Below are 23998 nucleotides of genomic sequence, written 5' to 3'. Positions count from 1 at the left end.
AATCAAGTCATCTCACACTCTTTTGAGAGATGAAAGAATGATCCTATTAATAGAGGCTAGACAGTTTGGGTTTTAGCATAAAACATGGAACATAGAAGAGTACAGCTCTGGAACAGATCCTTCTGTCAGCGATATCTGTGCCGAACAGGATAACAAGTTAAACTAATCCCTTGTGCCTGCATAGGATCCATATTCCTCTGTTGCCTATATATTTATGTGCCCATCTAATACCCTCTTAAAATGCCACCATTGCATCTGCTTCCTGCACCCCTGATGATCTCGGGATGTGTAGGAAGGAACTGCAGATGCTGATTTAAACCGAAGATAGGCACCAAATACTGGAATAACTCAGCGGGACAGGCAGCATCTCTGGAGAGAAGAAATGGGTGACATTTTGGGTCGATACCCTTCTTCAGTCTGAATCCAGCATTTTGGGTCTGTCTTCAATGATCTTTGGATCCCTTACCATGAAAGCAGAGTGAAAATGAGTGAGTCAGAGTACCTGACGGCAAAATGGATCAGAAGGTGAAATGCATCCTTTAAAATGCTGCTTACAAATTCTCGAATCCCTTGAAACTTGTCCTTAATCGAGTCACCACTAGCTGTCTGACCTTCATTATCAAATCTGAGCACACAGCATGTAACCTGAGCCTTTGAGGGAAATGCAGTGCTGCTCCTGCCTCAGTCACTCTCCCTTATCCTGTCAATGGGAAGATTGAATTCTGGTGTTAATTGCTCTGGATGAGACTCTGCTAAACTGAAAGTCATTAACATAGCAACAAATTAGGATTTATTTCAATTGTTCTGATATTTGTGTAGTGCTACATTCTAATAGTTCTAATCCATTTGCCCTTATCGTGAGCAGAAAAAAAATAATATGGTGTTTAGAAATGCAGCAGGCACATTATTAGCTGTTATTCTTACTGCTGTGCATGCTAAGGTATAAATTTGCATAATATTACACGGTTCTGCAGAGCTCAGCCCTGATAGACTGATCCGGGAGCAGATAGACGAAATAGCTGTTGAGTCACTTATTGCTATGGCAAGGTGGGATTTGTATGACCCATTCACCTTGTTCGAGGAAGGCGTCACGGTGTATGAGATGGAGGGGAGCTGGAAATGGACTGTATTCTCAGCATCTGAATATCAGGCTGATTTGTTCCATTTGTTCCTACCAGGCTTTTGACATTCTGAAGGTGACCCATGGAAGAGAACATCCCCTGACTGACAACCTGCGGCAGCTCCTTGCAGACTGCGAGGCTGAACTCAGCAGCAGACTGGAGCACATGTGAACACCGGCCAGTGTGCGAGTATGTACACAGGCACCGCACATCCACACGTTCACACGCACTTGCAAATGTGACCCTCTGGATATGTGTGCAAACGTTTGTGCCGATCTACTTGTATGTATGTACGTGCAAATACCCAGATACGTAGGTGTGTGTGCATAAGGCATGTCTCAAGTGCCTTTAATACTAGACCAAAGCAAAGAAAGAGAGAAATAGTTGTTTAAATAATAGCAGAAAATGCTGGAAATACCCAGACAGCACACAGACAGCAGCATATACAATACAATATACTCAGGCAATGGTTCAGTGGTTTGTTATTGTCAAGTATGCTCAGCACAGTGAAATTCTTTAGTACAACCACAAATGCACAGTCGCCACAATGTTGGTGTCGTTTAAAAAAACCCAATAAAGAAAAAATACAGAAAACACAAACAGTGCTAAATCCAGTCTACAGCATCTACAGAAAGAAAAATATTTCCAGGCACTAATGCCAATGTAAGTTATCCTTCAGTCTACACGTGGTCTATATGCCTCCATTCCCTGCCTCTGGAACTCCCCTGTTGTAACTGCTTCCACCACCACTCCTGGCAGCAGATTCCAATTTAGCAAATGTGACCTAACTAAAGTTTTATCCGGTGGCAACATGACTTCCTGACTTTTAAATTTGGAGAATTTTATGGAGGCCCATCAGTGCTGTGTCTCTAGTGCTTTGAGATGTTGCCATTGACCGTCCAAGTCTCTGAAGCCTACAAGATGGCAGAGGTCACTGCCACCAGATAAATCATGAGCTTTTTTTTGGACTTGAGGTCCATAAACACTTTGTTCCTCAGTCAATTGCAAAAGTGTACTGAAGATAACAGTGAGTTTCATACATTTGTTTAAGAAAGAACTGCAAATGCTGGAAAAATCGAAGGTAGACAAAAATGCTGGAAAAACTCAGCGGGTGAGGCAGCATCTATGGAGCGAAGGAATAGGTGTTGTTTCGGGTCGAGACCCTTCTTCAGTCTTCATACATTTGTTGAGAAATGGCTCCCCAGAAATGAGAACGTACATTAACTTTTCCAGGACTTCTATTGACCTTTATTGTCTGAAGGCAATGCAAGGCGACAAGGGTTGATAGGCGCCTTTATTTTGTGGATATTTTGTGTACAACACATCCTCTAAAATGCTTCAATGAATGAGTTAACAATGACTTCAAACACATGCATATACAATATAATAATAATAATAATATCTTTTATTGTCATTGCACATCAGTGCAACGAGATTTAGTATGCAGCTTCCAACCCGATGTCAAAAAATAAATAAATAAATAAACGGTGCGACGTGACCATCTGAGGGAGACAGTCCAGGGGGGGTGGGGGGCACTCAGCAGGGCCGGTTCAGAGCCGCTATAGTTCTGGGAATGAAGCTGTTCCTGAGTCTGGAGGTTCGGGCGTAGAAGGCCTTGTAACATCTGCCGGAGGGAAGTAGTTTGAACAGTCCATTACAAGGGTGTGAGGAGTCTTTATGGATGCTGACGGCATCATGTGTGGTAGATGCCCTCCAAGGCTGGTAGCTGTGGCCCAATAATCCTCTGTGCTCTGTGTACGACGCGCTGAAGAGCTCTCCTCTCCGCCTCCGTGCAGCTGAGATACCACACAGAAATGCCATACGTTAATATGCTCTCTGTGGTGCAGTGGTAGAAGGTTGTCAGCAGCTGTTGGGGTAGACCAGTCTTTTTTAATGTCCTCAGGAAGAACAGTCGTTGCTGTGTCTTCTTGACCAGCGCAGCGGTGTTGGTGGACCATGTGAGGTCCTCTGAAATGTGAGTGTCCAGAAACTTAAAGCTGGACACTCTCTCCACACTTTCCCCATAGATGGAGATTGGGGCGTATTCTCCATTATGGGACCTCCTGAAGTCAATAATCAGCTCCTTGGTCTTGGAGGTGTTTAGTGACAAGTTGTTACATGCGCACCAGTCCGCCAGGTTCTGCACCTCCGCTCTGTAATTTGTTTCATCACCGTTGGTGATCAGCCCAATCACCGTTGTGTCGTCTGCAAACTTCACGATGGTGTTGGTGTCGAATGCAGGAACACAGTCGTGAGTGAAGAGGGAGTAGAGCATGGGGCATAGTACACAGCCCTGTGGTGTGCCGGTGCTCAGGGTGATAGTGGAGGACAGGTGCGGGCCCAGTCTCACTGCCTGCGGTCGCTCCGTCAGAAAGTTCAGGATCCAATCGCATATCGGCGAGCTGAGGCCTAGCTGGTGGAGATTGGTGGTGAGCTTGGTGAAATACCATAGATACAGAAACACTAAAACAAATGGCTGGATTATTATCGCATTGGTGTTTGTGGGAATGTAATATTCCTCGACATAATAATGCATTTGCAGCATCCTGGCAATCATGAGTAATAATTTGTCACCTTCAGGTGAATGACCTTTACTTAGTTCTGATGAAAGGTCACTGAGCTGAAATCTGTTTCTCACTCTATCAATGCCGCCTGACCTGCTTCGTGTTATAGCAGCATAGCTATTATATTAAATTTCCACTAATTGAGGACATTTCTGTAATATTAAAGCGTATGCTTTCAGAATATATCATAAACAATACTATATGTCGCATTACCCTGACTCCTTGCAAATAACATATTCTGTGGTAACAATGCAACCTATAGATAATACAATTGACAAAGAAGCTTTGTAAAGGAGTCCAATTTAATTTAAATCTAATAGCACATAGAAGTGAGTCAAATTAATTATACATAAATAAGGTAACCTTTAGAGTACAATAGAAGCATTTTTAGAACGATGTTCTTTACACATTAAATTGCTGGTGAAATCTGAGGTCTGACGGCCCAGGGGGATTTTCAGTTGCTGTTTTGACTCATAGTCGGTGTTTTATCACAATGGTGACATTGTGAGGTGTCAGTCATGGCTCGATGCGTGAACCTTTGCCTCTGAGTCAGAAAGTTACAGGTTCACGTCTCAATACTGTGATGAGCACCCAATCCCAGCTGATGCTACGATGCAGTTGATACAGCATGTTGCACTGTTGCAGGGGCTGTCTTTTGAATAAGGCGTTGAAACAAGGCCATGCCTGTTCACTCAGGTGGATGTAAAAAAAAGGGGCCAATTTGGTGACCTAGCCAGCATTTTATCCCCGAATCTATCACGGTGATGATTGTGGCAGTTTCTTGATCGCAAATTGGCTAAATTGTACAGGCAGCACTTTGGCGCGGTGGTAGAGATGCTGCTTTACGTGCTAGAGACCCGGGTTCGATCTTGACCACTTGTGCTGTCTTTACGGAGCTAGCACATTCTACCCGTGACCGCGTGGGATTTCCCTGGGTACACCAGTTTCCTCCCACATTCCAAAGATATACAGGTTTGTAGGTTAATTTGGCTTCGGTAAAAATTGTAGATTGCCCCAAGTGTGTAGGATAGCGCTAGTGTACGGGGGTCGCAGGTCGGCGTGGACTCGGTGGGCCTGTTTCCACGCTGTATTTCTAAACTCTAAACTCTACAGGTAGGGGTGCCTCACTAGCTATATAGCATTTTGGTACATTCTAGAGATAGCAGAAACACTATGTAAATCTTTTTTCAATTATTGGACAAAAATCATTGGCATTATACACAAGTGGTTTATAAACTAAATGTGAATTGGGCGCTTATTAAGTGGGTGGCACAGTGGCACAGGTAGTAGAGCTGCTGCCGTAATGCTTCAGAGACCCAGGTTCATTCCTAACCTCCTAGCTGCTTGTGTGAAGTTTACATCTTCTCCCTGTGACCAGGTGTCTTTTCCTTGCGCGCTCCAATTTCCTCCACATCCCAAAGCACACAGGTTAGTAAGTTAATAGGTCCCTGTAAATTGCCCCCAGCATATAGGTGAGTGGTAGGATCTGGGGGCGTTGATGGGAATGTGGGGAAAATAAAATGGCATTTGTGTGGGATTGGTATAAATTATAATAAATGGTCAATGAGACTTAGTGGCCAAAGGGCCTGCTTCCACGACGTCGGACTCTCTGACTAAGCTAGAGACTCTCCTCCTTCCTCCTCATTTTAAAAGATCAGGAATACCTGCGCACCAAGATAGTCATCAAATAACATCAAATTATGATGCAGATAAACTCCCTTCACCCAGAGATTAGTGAGGGTGTGGGCTCACTGCCACCTGGAATGGCTCAGGCAGCAGCAATATCCATGCAGGAGAATCCAGGGAAACACAGGAGATTGCAAGGAAGAGGAAGTGTATGCTAATAAAGCAAAGTGTTGCAGCGGGAGAAGCGAAGTGAAATAGGAATGGTTCTGGGAAGGGGCAAAATGATAATTTGTTTAAAAGATCAGAAGATTATCAGTCAAGTGAAGTTTATTGTCATATGCATAGGTACAATGAAAATTCTTGCTTGCAGTAGGTTCACAGATGAACACGAACATCAACTGTGCATAAATCACACATTAATTCAACAAGACAGTGAAAAGAAAAAGACTGCCAAAAAAACAAGACATCACTGCAAAACCCAATTGGAAAAATAAGTCCGTAGTAGTGCAAGAAGTAGTCTGTAGTGTTCGATTGCTGAGTTAGGATTAAGGTTGTGTAGGTCAGTTCAAGAAGCTGATTGTTTCTCGGAAAGTAGTTGTTCCTGAACCTGGAGATGTGGGACTTCAGGCTTTTGTACCTCCTGCCTGACGGTAGCAGTGAGTGTAGGGTTTGGCCCAGATGGTGGAGATCCTTGATGATTGATGCTGCCTTCTTGAGGCAGTGGATGCTTTTGGTGGATGGTGGTGTGAGTTGTGCCCATGATTTGCAAAACCAAAAAATCTACAGTTAACAAAAGGCAATAGAGGACGACCACCTTACAACGTCAGGAGATCCTCAGACACAAGTGATGCTTTCTTTAGAAGTCTGAAGAAGAGTTCCGACCTGAAACACCCCACTGAGTTTCTCCAGCTGTTTGTGTCTATGGTATAAACCAGCATCTGCAATTCCTACACACTGAAGTTGTCTTTAGCTTATATTTTTCTTTCCTGTCTCCCCTGTGGCCCATAAGCTGGTGCGAATCTTTCTTCCATATTTGTATCCTTGCCTCTTCCACACTTGTAGCCTTCCAAGACCCCTCAATCAACATCAATGTATAGTTTAAAGTCCATCTATGGAAACAAACTGTTGCTCAGACTGATTGGGAAGATTTGCTCGTTTCTATTTATTCTGAAAAATTCTTAATTAAAAACACTTGACCAATCATTGATGCATGTGCTGCCAGCGTTTGTGCAGGTTTTCTGTGCGTGCTTCTGATTTCAAGTTAACTGGTGATTGTCTCTGGTTTAATTTCTAAAATATTGAATGGTGTTCCTGGAAGCAAAACAGAGTTAATTTTCTCAATCAATAGATAATCTGCTGGATGAAGGCAATGTGTCGAGCGGCACCTGTGGGGCAGAAGGAATGGTGATGTTCTGAGTCCAAACTCTGCATCAGGAACCAGCATTCCCCCCACAGATAAATGTTATATTGATAAATGTTAATAACATTTCATGTGCCCCATAAGGAGACCGAGACCAATCTCAACAAGGCAATTTGATCTTTTGGAGATTATGTTCATTACCGCTACTTTAGTTTAGTTTTGAGATACGGTGTGGAAACAGGCCCTTCGGCCCTCTGAGTCCGAGCCGACTAGCGATCACCTTGTACACTAGCACTATACTACACACTAGGGACAATTTACAGTGTGGGAGAAAACCGGAGCACCCGGGGAAAATGAACACAGTCAGGGGGAGAAGATTCATACTCCGTACTGACACCACCTATAGCCAGGATCGAAGCCAGATCTCTAGCACTGTAAGGCAGCAGCTCTTCCACTGGACTACCATGCACGATGAGTATAATGTAATTACAATATTTAAACATTAACATTTCGAGGAATTAAGGGAAACTAGACCAAGTAGGACCCGTCAGGTCCGTCACATGGGAGGCCTGGTCCCCCAACGCGATATTTGACCACTCACCCATTCCCCCAGCACAATATTCAACCATTCACCCATTGCCCCCAACAACACTGGGGCAGCTCATTTCTCCTTATCCCCCAGCACTCCCTGCCCCTCCTCTTCACACTCCCTCTTCTTTCTCATCTCCTCCCCCACTCCCTGCCTCTCCTTCCCCCTACCCTCAGTCACTCCCTCCCTCCATAACCCATCTCCCCTCCTTACCCCCCTCCTCTCCCTCTATCTGTTTAAATAACATTAAACAACAATCTTCTCCTCGCCCCCTCCCCCACTTCCTTCCTCTTCTTACAACAATGTAACAAATCTCTCATTGCAGTGGGAGTCCTGTCTTTGTTAACATTGTAACATTGGAACACTGCTGACGGGCCGTTTATGTAAATGAGTTCCCATTGTAACGTCATATCTGCTAACTGCCACTGCAACTTCAAGTGTTTTTTCTCAACGTGTGGTTTTGTAAAGTTTAAAATGTAAATAACTTGTAAAATATAACATCAATCTGAACAAAACTTGATAAAAATCACACCACAGGACAATTGTGAGTAAGGTGGTGCAATATTGTAGTGCTATCGTATACCGTTTTGGCATAATTTCGGGAGTACATGGGCAGGCAAAAATGCACGTAAACAGAATCACAAACAAGATGAGTGTTTTAGTAATATACTAGACCAAGTGGCTGTTGACCCCCTTCCCCCAACGCAATATTCCACCACTCACCCGTTCCCCTAATGCAACCCGTTTCCACCGCTCACCCGTTCCCCCAACGCAATATTCCACCACTCACCCAAAGCCCCCAACTGCGCAGGTGTGGCTCATTTCCCCTCATCCCCAACACACCCTCCCCCTCCCCTTCACCCTCCCTCTTCTCTCCCCTCTCCTCCTCCACTCCCTCCCTCTCCCCTACCTTCAGTCACTCCCTACCCTCAGTCACTCCCTCCCTCCCTCCATAATTGGCTATTGGCTATTGCATGTTAGCCAATCAGAATGCTTAGTAGTAATAACCCCGCCTAGTGCATGCTTTATAGTGTTAACTCGTTGATGTTATTCAGTAGATGCAGCAGACTGAACGTACAATGTACCGCAGATCTGACACTGGAATGTTTATTAAAGATGCTTACACCTTTACCTGTGTGCGAGTCAGGTAATTACATGGTGTCAGAAGAGTGGTTTTAACCCACTCCACCTGTTTACCACAATTTATTTTCTTTATCAATTTTATTTTGTAATTTTTCAATGTTATGGCCAACTCTTGTCGAAAGCCGAGTCCCCTTGTGTTTGACTCTGACATAGCTGAATGATGGCGCATGTTTGAATGTGACTATGCTCACTATATTCGCATCGTTCACCAAAATGACCCCAATGATCTGAAGGCATCGCTACTGCTAAATCTAGCGGGTCCAGAGGCAATGATTCACACAGAACTAGTGCTACAGAACGGGATAATCGTCAAAGGCCACAAGGCAGTCATCCCTCCCACTCTACGGGGTGAGTACTATGACGATATCCACAGAGGCTTCCCCGGCACGGAGGCCACTCCAAAACGGGCCCAAAACATGATCTACTGGCCCGGAATGACAAGGTTCATATGTGAAAAGACCGAATCATGTGCTATCTGCAACAGCCTGACACCACACCAGCAGAAGCAGCCCCTCCTGCCTCAGCCTGCTCCCTCCCTTCCGTGGTCTTCAATGGCCGCCAACATCTTTGAATTGCACAGGAAACACTACCTTGTCTTGCTGGACTTCTACTCGAGCTGGTTTGAAATTGACCTGCTTCCATCGATCACCTCCGAGACAGTGATCCAGAAATTATCAATCCACCTGTCCGTGCATGGGTCACCTGTCCGCCTTCAAACTAACAATGGAAGGCAATTCACCAGTCAGGCATTTAAGAACTTTGCCAAACGCTGGAACTTTCAACACGTTACCAGCAGGCCAGAATACCCACAGTCCAATGGACTTGCCGAGCACGCCTTTCGGAACGCCAAACAACTCATGGAGCGCTCCTACCTAGCAAAATCCGACGTCTACCTGGACCTACTCAACCTAAGGAACATTTCAAGGGACAGCGTTCTCGGTTCTCCCGTCCAGCGGCTAATGTCTCGCCAGATGCATCCACCACTGCCCGTCTACCAGCAACAGCTGCAGCCGCACGTCCATTCTCCCACCGCCATACAAAAGCGAGTGTAATTTAAACGCAACACGCAAAAGAAGTTTTATGACGAGACAAGCAAGCCGCTTAAACTAATAGTACAAGGACAAGTGGTACGCCTACAAACTGACAAAGGACATACCAGACTAGGGCACATTCATGGCCCCTCAAAAGAACCATGCTCCTACCTGGTCGAAGTAGATGGTGTCATCTACAGACGCAACCGTCAACATCTGCTTCCACGCAGGAACCACGTCCGGCGTCTGTGGGTCCTGATGCCCCACCTTCGTGCTTACACCAACGCCTCTTGCAGCCGTCCCATCACCTGTTGCGACCAAGACCACACACTCCCCACGTCGGTCTGCCCCTGCGTCTCCTGTTGTAACCGGTGCCCCGGACTCCCCGCGTCGGTCTATCCTCTTGAGTAACAGGAAGACAGACATTTCTGCGGGTTAGGGATGTCAAAGAGCGTTGGATCTGCATCCCAATTTAGCCTGTTCTTGGTCTGCTTGTTGGAAAACTGGTCAAGTTCGAACTGCTCAGAACAAAGATGGCAGCTATTTGACAAGTACTCCGCAATTCGGTGTAGGAGGTCTTGTAGACGAGTATTCTAGACCCACTGTCGACATCTGAAATTACAGAAAATATCATGTAGGATTAGCAAAACCAAAAATGTACAGCATGTGTATAAATCCTTGTAGAAGGTGGGGCAGGTTGAGAGAACAATTAATAAAGCAAATAGTATGCTGGACATTAACAGAGACATTAATTGTAAAAGTAAAAAAATGTCTTATATAATATAATACATTGTTGGGATCATAAGATTAGAATAGTATATGGTTATTTGTTATATATGTATATGGTTACAGCCATCATACATTGGGAGGGAAATTAAGGCTTTAATGTGTGCTCCTCGTGGCATGCCGTTGTTCCCTTAGATATGGAAGCTACACAAGTACAACAGAGTCAAGATGTTCAGCTGAATTTGTATGACATCACAGAGAGGCAGAAAGAAATTATGCGACAACCTTTGTCCTTCCACAACAAAGCCCTCGTAAGAAAATACTCTTGATGAGAAGATTTACGAGGATGTTGCCACGAGGACTCGACTGTCTGAGACAAAGCGGAGCGCTCCGCTCTATGATCTGAGCTATAGTGAGAGTTCGGGCAGGCTTAATAACATTTTCACTACGCAACAGAGTCCATATGTTCTAATTTTGTATTAAATCACAGAGAGGCAGAAAGAAAATGTTCTTGAGAAGATTTACGAGGATGTTGCCACGAGGACTCGACTATCTGAGCTCTATGATCTGATCTACAGTGAGAGATTGAACAGGCATAATATTTTCACTATACCACAGAAAGTAATAAATGTTTTCTTACCTTTCCTCCTTAATGGAGAACCTGAAGAATGACAGGTCAGGTCACCTACATTGGCGATTGGAGCAATTTATAGCAGAGCAGTATGCCACACTAGTAAATGTGGACGCCATGGCCAAACCAAAGATACTAGTGCGGAGATGGACGCCGGTTACGGAAATGGTGCTGAAGATTACCCGTGACCTACTACAGCTTTTTTGTCTAGTGGACTATCTTGCTCCGCTATAGGATCTTTGCTCTGATTTAAGCACTTTTTATCAGGATGCATCACAGATTGGTTTGGGAACAGCTCTATCCAAGACCGCAAAAAAATTGCAGCGAATTGTGGACGCAGCCCAGACCATCACACAAACCGGCCTCCCTTCTGTTGACTCCATTCACAGCTCACGCTGCCACGGTAAGGCCAGCAGCATAATCAAGGATGAGTTGCACCCTGGCCACTCCCTCTTCTCCCCCTGCTTGTGGCATTCCCTGTGTGTTTCTCATTCCTCCCTTACTCCCCACCAACATCAGCCTGCATCACCATCCGACTGGAAAAAAATACATTTCTCAAAACTCCCCAAACTCGCAATTAGCTCTTCTGCGGTACATCATCCCGAGGGCAGTGTAGCCACACCAAAGCACCCACTGCAGGTGCTGGGAATAGAAGGAGCTAACTGAAAGCAGAGAAAACATGTAAAAACCATAAGCCTTAATGGAGATGGAGAAGCAAAACAGATCCAGCAGATACTGGAAATCTGAAATATAAACAGAAAATGGTGGAAGCATTCAGCAGGTTAGTCCACGTCTGCTGAAAGGGTAAGAGTCAAATCAAGTCGAGTTTATTGTCACATGTATGGTGAGGTACAGACACAATGTAAAACTTGCTTGCAGAATCATCACATGTACATATGCACATAGACTGGGGTAATAGATAAAAACATAAATTTTACATAAATTTTGCAATTCAAAGAAAAAGACTGAATAAAACAAGATATCAGTTATGCAAAACATAATTAGAAAAACAATTCCACGGAAGTGTAAGAGGTGTATTGTAGTGTTCCATTGTTGAGGTTGGATTAGGTTTATGCATTTTGGTTCAAAAACCTGATGGTTGCAGGAAAGCAGTTGTTTCCGGTCTGGTGGTGCGTGACGTTAGACATCTGTACCTCCTGCCCAACGGTAGCAGAAGGAGAGGGATGAGGATCCTAAATGATAGATGCCATCTTCTTGAGACAGCACCTCAAGCTGATGCGTTCAACAGAGGGGAGATCTATGCCCGTGATGGGCCAGTCTGAGACCACAACTCTCTGGGGCATTTCATGTTTCAGTGCTTTGGAAATGCCACACTGGACCACAATGCAACCACTCGGGATCTTCCGATAGTGCATCTGTAGAACCCTTGTGTTGATACTTTTTTCATCATTGCAAACCAGGAAGAAAGTTTTATGTGTTCAAGAAGGAACTGCAGATGCTGGAAATTCGAAGGTACACAAAAATGCTGGAGAAACTCAGCGGGTGCAGCAGCATCTATGGAGCGAAGGAAATAGGTAACGTTTCGGGCCAAAACCCTTCTTCAGAAAGTTTTATGTACTTTTATTCACCGAGAGAAAATTAAACACAAGTAACATGAGGAACACGGCATTGAGGCGACATTTCTGCTGGGCAGCTTGAATTGTCGGAGAATAGGGGTATGTTTAGTAAACATTGTTTTCAACGATGCACATCTTTTATGATTCATTTCAATCTACAGGCAAGCAGGTACCAATCAAGCTAGACTGGTGAGGCCTTCAACCATTCTGATTCACATGGCTGAATGGTCACAGTGGGTTAATGCAGCACAAAACACCATTTATCTCTAAACGACAGATACCATTCCAGAACTGCATGTCAACATGTTCTGCTGCATGTAAGAAGATCGGCAGGTGAGCATAAACTGGAGTACAGTCCTTCTCCTGCGTCAACATAATTCTGAAGAAGGGTCTCGACCCGAAACGTCACCCATTCCTTCTCTCCACAAATGCTGCCTAGTTACTCCGGCTTTTTGTGTCTATCTTTTATTTAAACCAGCATCTGCAATTCCTTCCTACACATTCCCTATTTTAATGTGTTTGAACCAACATTTAACCACTGCTATGCTGCATGGGGTGCAACCATCTGCTTCAAAAAGGACTCAAAGATTCTGAAGGCAGTGAGTTCTGGAAGGTTGAGTGCACATCCACACTGTTCTACATCCAATCCAGAGCACAGCAGGTAATTGACAAAAGACTTGATGCTGGAAATCTGAATAGAAAATGCTATAAATACCTAGAAACGAGATGATTCAACGGTGTGAACATAATTCTCCAAATTTAAGGAACTAAAACCCCCCCCCCCCCCCCCCCCTACTTCTATCTCCCCTCCCTTTGCTACCCTGTGCCACCCCTAGATCCGCATCTGATTATCCTCATTTCCTCTAGCTTCACAATTTGCAACTCTTCAACCCCTTTGTCTTACGCCTCCTGTCTTTTTTACAGGCCTTTGGCAACCATCTGCCTATCTACCTGCTTATTTCTGTGTAACCTATTCTCCCCACATTCCTAACAACTTGCCCTAAATCCCACCGCTTACACACTGGGAGCAACTTACAGTGGGGGATGAACCAACAAACTGCATACCCTTGGACAGTGGAAGGAAACAGGACCACGCAAGGTGGACTTGTAAGGATGTCCAATGTGATTAGAAGTAAGGGTCGGCCGAACAGATGGCACGTGCATATGCACATGGACAGAGGCATTAATGACAACTTGCAGTCTCATCCCATATAAACACTCACATGTGCACACGCAAATGCCTTCAACATGCTAGCATTGAGAAACTCCAGTCCATTCCCCTGGAGCCTAAGACGCCCAGATTAATTAGTGCAAGGAGGGTAGCATCTTTCATTCTGTCCCCATTCCCTCAGACACCTCTTGCACTATCAGTAACCATATAACATATAACCATATAACAATAATTACAGCACGGAAACAGGCCATCTCGGCCCTACAAGTCCATGCCGAACAAATTTTGTTCCCCTTAGTCCCACCTGCCTGCACTCGTACCATAACCCTCCATTCCCTTCTCATCCATATGCCTATCCAATTTATTTTTAAATGATACCAATGAACCTGCCTCCACCACTTCCACTGGGAGCTCATTCCACACCACCACCACTCTCTGCGTAAAGAAGTTCCCCCTCATATTACCCCTAAACTTCTGTTCCTTAATTCTGAAGTCAAAAGTAGTGCCGCCTTCCCACACCGTTCTCATCAGACACCTTGGAACCCACCAGAGCAGGAGGAGGTCACCCTCCATCCCAGGGATTGCCGATGAGGAGGGGACACCGGAGGTGGATTCTAACCCTGCACATGAACACCCATGCACATGGGCACAAACACGATAAGAAACTAACCCCACCGGCACGCTTAACCCACTCTGTTCAACTCAAAACATTAAGTTTCAATCCCACCAGGCACTTAAAATTGCAACATAAAATATGGAATAAGCTTCTAGTACAGTAGAACCAATGGTGGTGGTGAAACATACTGATTGTTGTAAAAAGCATCTAGTTCATTATTCTGCATTAGGGAAAGATTGGGGCTGTCTTTAAGTGCCGTGGCCGAGATTTGACCTCTGAGCCACAGCAAAGTTGACTTTTAATTGCATTCTGGAGTGGCACTGCAAGACACTCAGTTCAAGAGGCAATAACTGCTGACCTCCTGACAACATTCACGTGCTGCGGATAAATAATTACAGGATTCTCAGAGTAAGCGGATTGGAGCGACGGAGCTGTTTCCTGTGTTCCAGCACTACTCGCAGTCCCATGTCCAGCAATCCCTCCGTCACCACCACCTTGTTGCCTGGCAGACCTTCCGCTGTGGACAAAGGCAAAAAGATTAGCACAGCAGTGATTTTGAACCTCGCAACAGGGATCCCTCATTTTGAGAACTCATTGGTTGAAATAGATGATTCAATTAGTATTAACGAGCATAAGCTTTAGATTCAAGCGACTATGTGAAGAGATTGAGAAAAGGTCATGCAAGTGTTGAGTTAAGTGTGAGATTCTATTAAAGATCATAATTAGTGCCTTGACTCAATAGAATGGAAATAGATGTCCTGTACCGCAGCTCCACTAACACTATATCTCCATTTGTTCCATTACCACTCGATTTAGCCACAGTGGGAAATATAGCCATGCTGTCCACCCTCAAACCCATCTATCCTCAAACCCTCCCACCCTCAACCTCTCATATACTCAACCCCTCCCACCTTCAACCCCTCACATGCTCAACCTATCCCATCCTCAATCACTCCCTCTTTCAACCCTCGCAACCCCAATCCTTCTCACCCCAAACCCTTGCACTCTCACCCCTTCACACTCCCAATCTATCCCACTCTCAACATTCACAACCTCAACCCACCCCACTATCAATCCCCGCCCACAAGGCCTCATAACCAAGAGAAACTGCCCTACGATTATGTCTGAAACCTGCTCTGAGAAGATGGCAGTGAGAAACTGTGGGGGAAATGAAGCAGGATTATCCTCATCCATCTTCTAAAGCCAACAGCAATTCCTTAAAAATTGCAACTCTTTTTAAAATTAATGCCCCTACACACTGCAGTATATTATATAGTAAAGTATGACGTCAGGACACAAGGGCCGCTGAACAGAAGCCTGGCTATCACACATGGACAGGTTTGTGAAGAGGTCTCCAGAGCATTGCAGATGTAGGCTCTGCAGTAGCAGGATTAGGTTCAGTAGTGATCATGTTCAGAATTAAATCGTGGTGGTTGGATTTGAAAACAATGAAGAATTTGAACAGTGGTGTGAAGAGGTTACGCAGAGGAACATTGGTGGAGAGAGCCAGGGACGCATTAGAGCACAACAGCAAAAGGTTTGAGGTAATAGATTTGCTGTAACTGTGCTGAATTGTGAATCAGGCTCCAAGGGCCAAATGGGTTTCTCTTGAATTTGATGTCCTGATCTCCCAACCTACCTCATTGTGGCCCTTGCACTTCTTTTATCTGCAGTTTCTCTGTAATCCAATCCAATCCAACTTTATTTGTTAAGCACTTTAAGACAACCAATGTTGACCAAAGTGCTGTACAGAAGAATAAACAAGACATCATAAACAGACAACATAACAGAACATAACATAACAGCTCACATAAAGCGCAAAAATTACATATGAAATACAACAATAAATTAAAAGACATAAAACATGAGTAAAAATAATAACCACGCAATAAAGCAATCAAAAGAAATTAAATCAAGTAAATAAAGTCGACGTCTTACTGGGTATCAAAGGCCACGGAGAAGAGATAGGTTTTAAGAAGTGATTTAAAAACAGACAAAGAGGCCTGTTTAATGTGGAGAGGCAGATCGTTCCATAATTTGGGTGCCGACACAGCAAAGGCACGGTCCCCTCTGAGCTTCCGCTTAGTTTACTGTAATGCCACAATGCTGTAACACTATATTCTGCATTCCGGTATTTTTCTCTTTGTACTGGTGTGTGGCTCTATTGTACCCAAGTGTGGTATGATTTGCCTGGATAACTTGCAGACAAAACCTTTCCGTTACTCAGTACATTTGACAATAATAAACCAATTAACAATGTTTCTTATCAAAATTATTCTTTCATGGTAAGATGATGACATGCAGTCACACCTGTTTAGTCTTCCACAGACTCCACATTTGCCATAACGTTAGCCTTAAGATCAGTTGAATTGTCACTGTGTAACGTGAAGCGTAAGCATCATTGCACTGAGAGTTCAGCTTTTGACAATTAAATTGACTCTTGACTCTTGACTCTTGAAAGCAGGAAAGGGCATAGGGTGGGACTGCTGAAAAAGCTGACACTCTCAAGGTAAATGCTTCACTTTGAAGAAGCAGGAGAATAAAACAGTTGTTTCCACGTGTGTTAGCACAGCACATGGGCACAGCGGTAGAGTTGCTGCCTTTGAGTGCCAGAGACCCGGGTTCGATCCTGACTACGGGTGCTTGTCTGTACAGAGTTTGTACGTTCTCACCTTGACATGCATGGGTTTTCTCCGGGATCTCCGGTTTCCTCCCAAACTCCAATGATGTACAGGTTTGTAGGTTAATTAGCTTGGTATAATTGTAAATTGTGCCTAGTGTGTGTAGGATTGTGTTAGTGTGCAGGGATCGCTGGTCGGCGCGGACTCAGAATTTCCGTGCTGTATCTCTAAACTAAAATAAGAGCATGTCTTCAGCTGGCTCAGGTGCCGCGCTGGTAGATTGTTCTTCCTTCCAGTGGGGATACGGGTGGGGTCAGCATTGAGGAAGGGGTGTTGTGGTGGGGTCATCACTGAGGGTGCGATGAGGGATGGGCTCAGGTCTGAGGATGGGCTGAGGATAGGGTCCTGGTTGAGAGTGGGGTCAAGAAGGAGTGTTAAAGGAGTGAGGTCAGGATTAGGTGGGTGAGGGTGGGAGTCAGGATTGGGTAGGTGAGGTTCATAAGTTCATAAGTGATAGCAACAGAATTAGACCATTCGGCCCATCAAGTCTACTCTGCCATTCAATCATGACTGATCTATCTGGTATAGGATTATGGTCAAGAATGGGGTCAGCATTGAGAGAGGGTGAGGAATTAGGTCGGGATTGGGAGAGAGTGAGGAGTGGGGGTTAAAGCTGTGTGAGGGGGTTAGGGTTGATGGACTGTGGGATGAGATCAGTAGTTCTGGTGAGTGGAGAGGGATTGGAAGCAGGCCCGGACTAGTTGTAAATCTGCCAGCAGTTTGTAGCTTCCCTGCCGTGAGTCTCTGCCATTTCCTGAAGCTGCCAAGTTCATTGATTTCAATGGAATTCGACAAAAGCAAATGAAACTCATTTGTTAGCTCTTCCAGTGCCCGCACTGACAACGCTTTGTTGCGACTGCAATCCACGTGCCACTGATGATAAATGAGGGGCAAGGAATGAGAACGAATGCATCCCTGGGTTTTCATGTTGTTTTAAAGCAATCCAGTGCCTGTCACTGTATAACGTGAAGCGTAAGCATCATTGCACTGAGAGTTCAGCTTTTGACTCCTCCTTGCTCATTACCCCTGCAAGATCATTTACCCAGTTCACTGCTCTCTTGGTAAAGTCACTTGCTGTTTAAACATTCCTTCTGCTTATGGATCAAGCTGGCTTCTTCCACGCTGCCTGATCTGATGGCCACGTAAATAAGGAATGGGATCGTTACCTGGAGCCACAGTGGCCTGGCTACGCTCCACTGCCAAACATCACATTGATGATGGAAATTCATTCATTGCAATGTGCCTTCCAGAGTGGCTCAGTGGGTAGTGCATTCCCCTCTCAGTGTGAAGGTTTGTGGGTTCAAATCCCGCACAGATATCTAGGTAGGCATGCCAGGAATATCAAGGGAAACCTGCATTACTAGATAATGTTAATCTATGGCCTTGTGAGTCCTCTCAAATGGATTTAAAAAACACTGTTTGTGGAAGATATGTCATTTATGATGGCCAGCCATTGGTCTTGTAGTCACATTATTATATCATTTGTCTATTTGATTTATTTATCTTTTGTCAGTGGTAGCCACAATGGTGCCTGGGAAAGCAGCCATGGCCCACTTTCATCCCGGTCCTTCTTTCAGCTCTACTCTCCCATCAGGCAGATGATAACAAGGTTTGAAAACATGCACCACTAGATTCAGGACAGCTTCTTTCTCGCTGTTATCAGTCTACTGAATGGATCTCTCATTACCCAAGGGTATAGTTCCAATCTCCCAACCTACCTTGTTACGGCCCTTGTCCTTTTTTTATCCGCACTTTCTTTGTAGTTGTAACGTATTCTGCACTCTGTTTATTTTACTCTTTGCACTGTGGTACTTGTGTGTGGACTGATTCTACTCCTGCATGGTATGATTTGACTGGATAAGACAAGAAGCAAAGTTCTTCCCAGTATCTCGGTACATGTGACAATAATAAACCAATACCAATTCTAGTTTATTGATGATGAGGGAGGTGATGATGATTATAAATTTGAAGAGCTAGATTCTCCCCTGTTGGAAATGGTCATGTCCTAGCGCTGTGTGTTACCAATGTCCCACGCCACGTGTTTGCCCGTGACTGAACGTTGTCTCCTGTTCTGATGACCTGGGAATAGCATGTTATCATTCAGCCACCAAAAACATCCTCCATTATGTGATGTACGACTCCAACCACTGGTGTATTTTCCCTTGGGGCGGCACGGTGATGCAGCGGTAAAGTTACAGCGCCAGAGACACAGGTTCGATCCTTACTATGGGTGCTGTCTGTATGGAGTTTGTGCGTTCTCCCCGTGACCTGCATGGGTTTTCTCCGGGTGTCCGGTTTCCTCACACACTTCAAAGACGTACAGGTTTGTAGGTTAATTGACTTGATAAAATAGTAAATAGTCCCTAGTGTGTGTAGGATAGTGTTAGTGTGCGGGGATCGCTGGTCGGCGCGGACTTGGTGAGCCGAAGGGTCTGTTTCTGCACAGTATTTCTAAAAAAATTAAACTTGATGTTCATTGACCAGTTTTCACCTGGGCTCCTCAATTCCACACCCTGTTAAACACTACCTTGATGTTACTCTCATTACATCTCTAGAATTTAACTCTGTAGTCTATGTTATGCTGGGGTCTGCAGCCAAGTGATCTTGGCAAAACCCACTGTGGCCATCGGTGTCCCACTGGTGGGTATTGTTGAGTAAAGTGCCTCTCGAAAGGACTGTCAACAACAGCTTTTATCACTTTGTGTGTAACTTTTAGTTTAGTTTAGTTTAGTTTAGAGATAGAGCATGGAAACAGCCCCTTCGGCCCACCAATTAACAATGTCCTACACACATTAGGGATCATTTACATTTCCAAGGTTAAATTGTCAGGTTAAGTAGGTAGTAAGGCAAATGCAATGTTAGCATTCATTTTGAGAGCACTAGAATATAAAACCAAGGATGCAATGATGAGGCCATATAAAGCACTGGTCTGCCCGCATTTGAAGTATTGCAAGCTGTTTTGGGCCCCATATCTGAGGAGGGATGTGCTGGCATTGGAGAGGTTCCAGAGGAGGTTTACGGAGATGATTGGGTACGAGGAGTGTCTGTCGGCACTGAGTCCGTACTCACTGGATTTTAGGAGGATGTGAGGATATCTCATTGAAATTACCGGATAATGAAAGACCTGGAATTGAGTGGATGTGGTGAGGATGTTTGCACTTGTGGGAGAGTTTAGACTAGAGGGCAGTCTAAAAGGAGGTACCTTTCAGAACCTCAGAATAATAGGATGTACCTTTAGTAAGGGGATGAGGAGGAATTTCTTCAGCCAGACAGTGGTGAATCTATGGAATTAATGAATAAAACGTAGCCCTATGACATGTATATTCGCTTGTTTTATCCACGTGTATGCATCTCAATTAATTTGCAAAGTATGTAAGTAATGAGGTAAACAATGTCGTGATTATTGGATGAGTGCAAGCCTTTCCCATTGTCCGGTGTTGGGAATAGTTTATTTTATTATGCCCGGGTGCTGCTTTAGAGTGGGTAGGGATTGGCTGACTGCCAGAGAAACCAAGGCTGATTAACTGCTTGATAATACACTTGCCGACAATATCAACAAACTGAAATTGCCATTGGACAGGTATTGAATTTACTTATCTTATCAGGAAACAGTGCAATTGAAACTAAATTTACTCATTTCCTCAGATAAGAACAATAGTTAAATATTCTGCTAACATCCTACACAATGAAGGCACAGTGACTTAGTATAAAGAAGGAGGGACTTGTGGAACACCAGAGATACAAGGAACTGTAGCTGCTGGAAACTTGTGCAGTGCTGGAAGAAGTCAATGGGTCAGGCAGCATCTGTGAAAATAATGGATAGGCGACCGTTTGGGTTGGGACTGTCCTTCAGCTTGATGGGAGTAGGGGGGAGGGAAGTTGGAAAAGAGGTGGGGTGGGGGGCAGAAGAGAACCTGGCAAATGATGGGTGGATACAGATGATGGGGGTTTGAATGGGAGATGAGTGGAATGAGAGAAGTGACAGAGGCTAGAGATGAAAAGGAGAAAAAAGGGCGTCAAATAAGGGATGAAGGGGTGAAACATGAAGCCAGAGAGAGGGTTATATGTGGAAGAGGTCAGGGAATCCAAATGTGTATTAGCTGCGGTTTCATACTACTTGCTCCACGCCACACTTGCGACAGAGGAATTACATCATTACATCTAAAACATTCCTCGCTTTAAAATGATGAGAGGGATAGACAGAGTTGACATGGATAAGCTTTTCCCACTGAGAGTAAGGAAGATTCAAACAAGGGGACATGACTTGAGAATTAAGGGACAGAAGTTTAGGGGTAACATGAGGGGGAACTTCTTTACTCAGAGAGTGGTAGCTGTGTGGAATGAGCTTCCAGTGGAGGTGGTGGAGGCAGGTTCGATTTTATCATTTAAAAATAAATTGGATAGTTATATGGACGGGAAAGGAATGAAGGGTTATGGCCTGAGTGCAGGTAGATGGGACTTGGGGAGAATAAGTGTTCGGCACGGACTTGTAGGGCCGAGATGGCCTGTTTCCTTGCTGTAATTGTTATATGGTTATATGGTTTCACTCCACTTCCACCTGATGGACACTCCTTCTCTGGTTGAGGAACTCATGGTAATCCTCAAACTGAATCAACCAGGCAAGCAGCCTTCAGAAAAATGAACTTTGGGTTTTGAGTTTAAATTTCATCTGCACCCGGGCATGATCTCACAATAAAATGCAATTGGTCAAGTTCCCAGCAGCTCCAAGCAGGCAAGGTGCTGACGGTTCAATATACGGCTGAAATACCGTCAGCTGAGGAAGCAAACCCACACAGTGCCACATGAGGAAAAAACTTGTCCAGTCAGAGAGTTGTGAATCTGTGGAATTCTCTGCCATAGTAGGCAGTGGAGGCCAATTCAATGGAAGCTTTCAAGAGAGAGTTAGATATAACTCTTAGGGCTAACAGAATCAAGGGATATGAAATCTGAGGAAGGACATTATTGCCATAGAGGGAGTGCAAAGAAGGTTCACCAGACTGATTCCTGGGATGTCAGGACGGTCTTATGAAGAAAGACTGGATAGACTTGGTTTATATTCTCTAGAATTTAGGAGATTGAGAGGGGATCTTATAGAAACTTACAAAATTCTTAAGGGGTTGGACAGGCTAGATGCAGGAAGATTGTTCCCGATGTTGGGGAAGTCCAGGACAAGGGGTCACAGCTTAAGGATAAGGGGGAAATCCTTTAAAACCGAGATGAGAAGAACTTTTTTTCACACAGAGAGTGGTGAATCTCTGGAACTCTCTGCCACAAAGGGTAGTTGAGACCAGTTCATTGGCTATATTTAAGAGGGAGTTAGATGTGGCCCTTGTGGCTAAGGGGATTAGGGGGTATGGAGAGAAGGCAGGTACGGGATACTGAGTTGGATGATCAGCCATGATCATATTGAATGGCGGTGCAGGCTCGAAGGGTCGAATGGCCTACTCCTGCACCTATTTTCTATGTTTCTATGTCTGATCATAGGAGTGTTACTGTTTCACTCAAGGGTTTCCTGGTATCGCATCATGAGCAGAGCCTGTTACTAACAAATGCTTTAGCGTTTTATACTCGATATAATCATGTGTGTGTTCTCCTCACAGAATATGCTTTTAAGCATTGTGTGAGTGGGTCAACCTAATTGCATCTGGATAAAGAAATCTTTAATTTCCAATGTAAGGCTCCGACCCAATCATTGCAACCAGGTTTCAAGAAACTAGACATTCAAAGATACATCCCTTAGATACTGGAATAGTTCTAGGTTATAGGTGGAAGAGGTCTAGATGAATGATCACTACCACAAGGTTAGATTGGAAAAATGACAGGTTGGATGACAGGTTGAGACAGAGTAATGAGGGGAAACTGTTCCCATTGGAAGATGATCCAGAGATTTTTAAATTTTGGAAAAAAATATATGTAATGTTTTCAGAATGCACTGAGATGCAGAAAAATGTATAGCTAAAAGAGATGAGGTTTAAGTCAAGTCAAGTTGAGTTTATTGTTGTATGCGCAAATATGTACAGGTGCAAGGAAAATCTTGATTGCAACAGCATCGCAGGTACAGAAACTCAAACACCAAAATATGAATTATAAATGAATTGCACGTAAAATACTGCAAGAGCCAAAAGAGAAAAATACTGCAAAAACAGCAAGACTTTAATGCAAAACTCAAGTAGAAGAAAAACAAGACCATGGTATTGAAAGAGGTGGTCCATACGGTTCCATTGTCGAGGTAAAACTAAGGTTGTGCAAGCTGCAGGAAAGCAGCATTTCTTGAATCTGGCAGTGTGCGACTTAGATCTCTGTATCGCCTGCCTGGCAGTAGCAGCAAGAAGAGATCGTGCCACAGATGGTGCGGATCCTTGATGATAGCTGCTGCGATCTTGAGGCTGTGTCTCATGTAGGTGCTTTTGATGGTGGGGAGGGCTGTACCCAGGATGGACCGGGCTAAGTCCACTAACCTTCTGCAGCTTTCTAAGCAAACTAACTACTGTGATTACATTTTGAGTTACAGTATAAGCTGCAGTTACAAAATTTAATGTTCCACAGTCTGTGAAACTATTATGTGTAAAAACATTGCATTTGCCTTGCTTACTCCCGACTTAACCTGCCAATTAAACTTTTAGCCTTTATGCATGACCGCACGCTTTGCTACGCTGTATTTCATTTGCCACTTCTTTGCCCACTCTCCCAACCTATCCAAATCCTTCTGCAGACTCCCTGCTTCTTCCACACTGCCTGGCCCTCCACCTATCTTCGTATAATTCGCAAACCTGGCTGCAAATCCATCAATTCCATTAACTAAATCATTAATATACAATATGAAAAGCAGCAGACCCACCTCCAAGCCCTGCGGAACACCACTAGTCACTGGCAGCCAACCTGAAAGAGCCCCCTTTATTCCCCCTCTTTGCCTTTCAGCCAATATTCTAACCATGCTAGTATCTGCCCTCTAATATCATGGGATCCCACCTTATTTAGCAGCCTCACATGCGGCTCTTTATCAAAGGCCTTCTGATAAACAACATACACTGATACTCATTTGTCTTTCTAGCTATTTACTTCCTCAAAGAATCAGATATGGTGTTGGCATTTAAGGGGCTTTTACACAGGCACATGGATATTCATGGATGGCAGGGATATGGATGGCAGAGGAGATTAGTTG

At 44.4% G+C, this 23998-nt stretch overlaps 1 protein-coding gene across 1 annotated transcript in view; it reads left to right on the top strand.

Moving 5' to 3' along the window:
- smyd3 (SET and MYND domain containing 3) overlaps window positions 1-1692 on the top strand; it is a 745780-nt gene extending 744088 nt beyond the window's left edge. The window contains exon 12 of the mRNA XM_055639282.1: window positions 1179-1692. Within this exon, the coding sequence (XP_055495257.1) occupies window positions 1179-1292 (114 nt within the window). The 3' untranslated portion in view covers window positions 1293-1692. The remainder of the gene's footprint in view (window positions 1-1178) is intronic.
- Window positions 1693-23998: the final 22306 nt, after the last annotated feature.

This window comes from Leucoraja erinacea, chromosome 8, assembly GCF_028641065.1.
Source record: "Leucoraja erinacea ecotype New England chromosome 8, Leri_hhj_1, whole genome shotgun sequence".
Lineage (NCBI taxonomy): Eukaryota > Metazoa > Chordata > Chondrichthyes > Rajiformes > Rajidae > Leucoraja > Leucoraja erinaceus.
The sequence above is the reverse complement of the archived record's forward strand: the minus strand, read 5'-3'. Positions and strand labels throughout refer to the sequence as shown.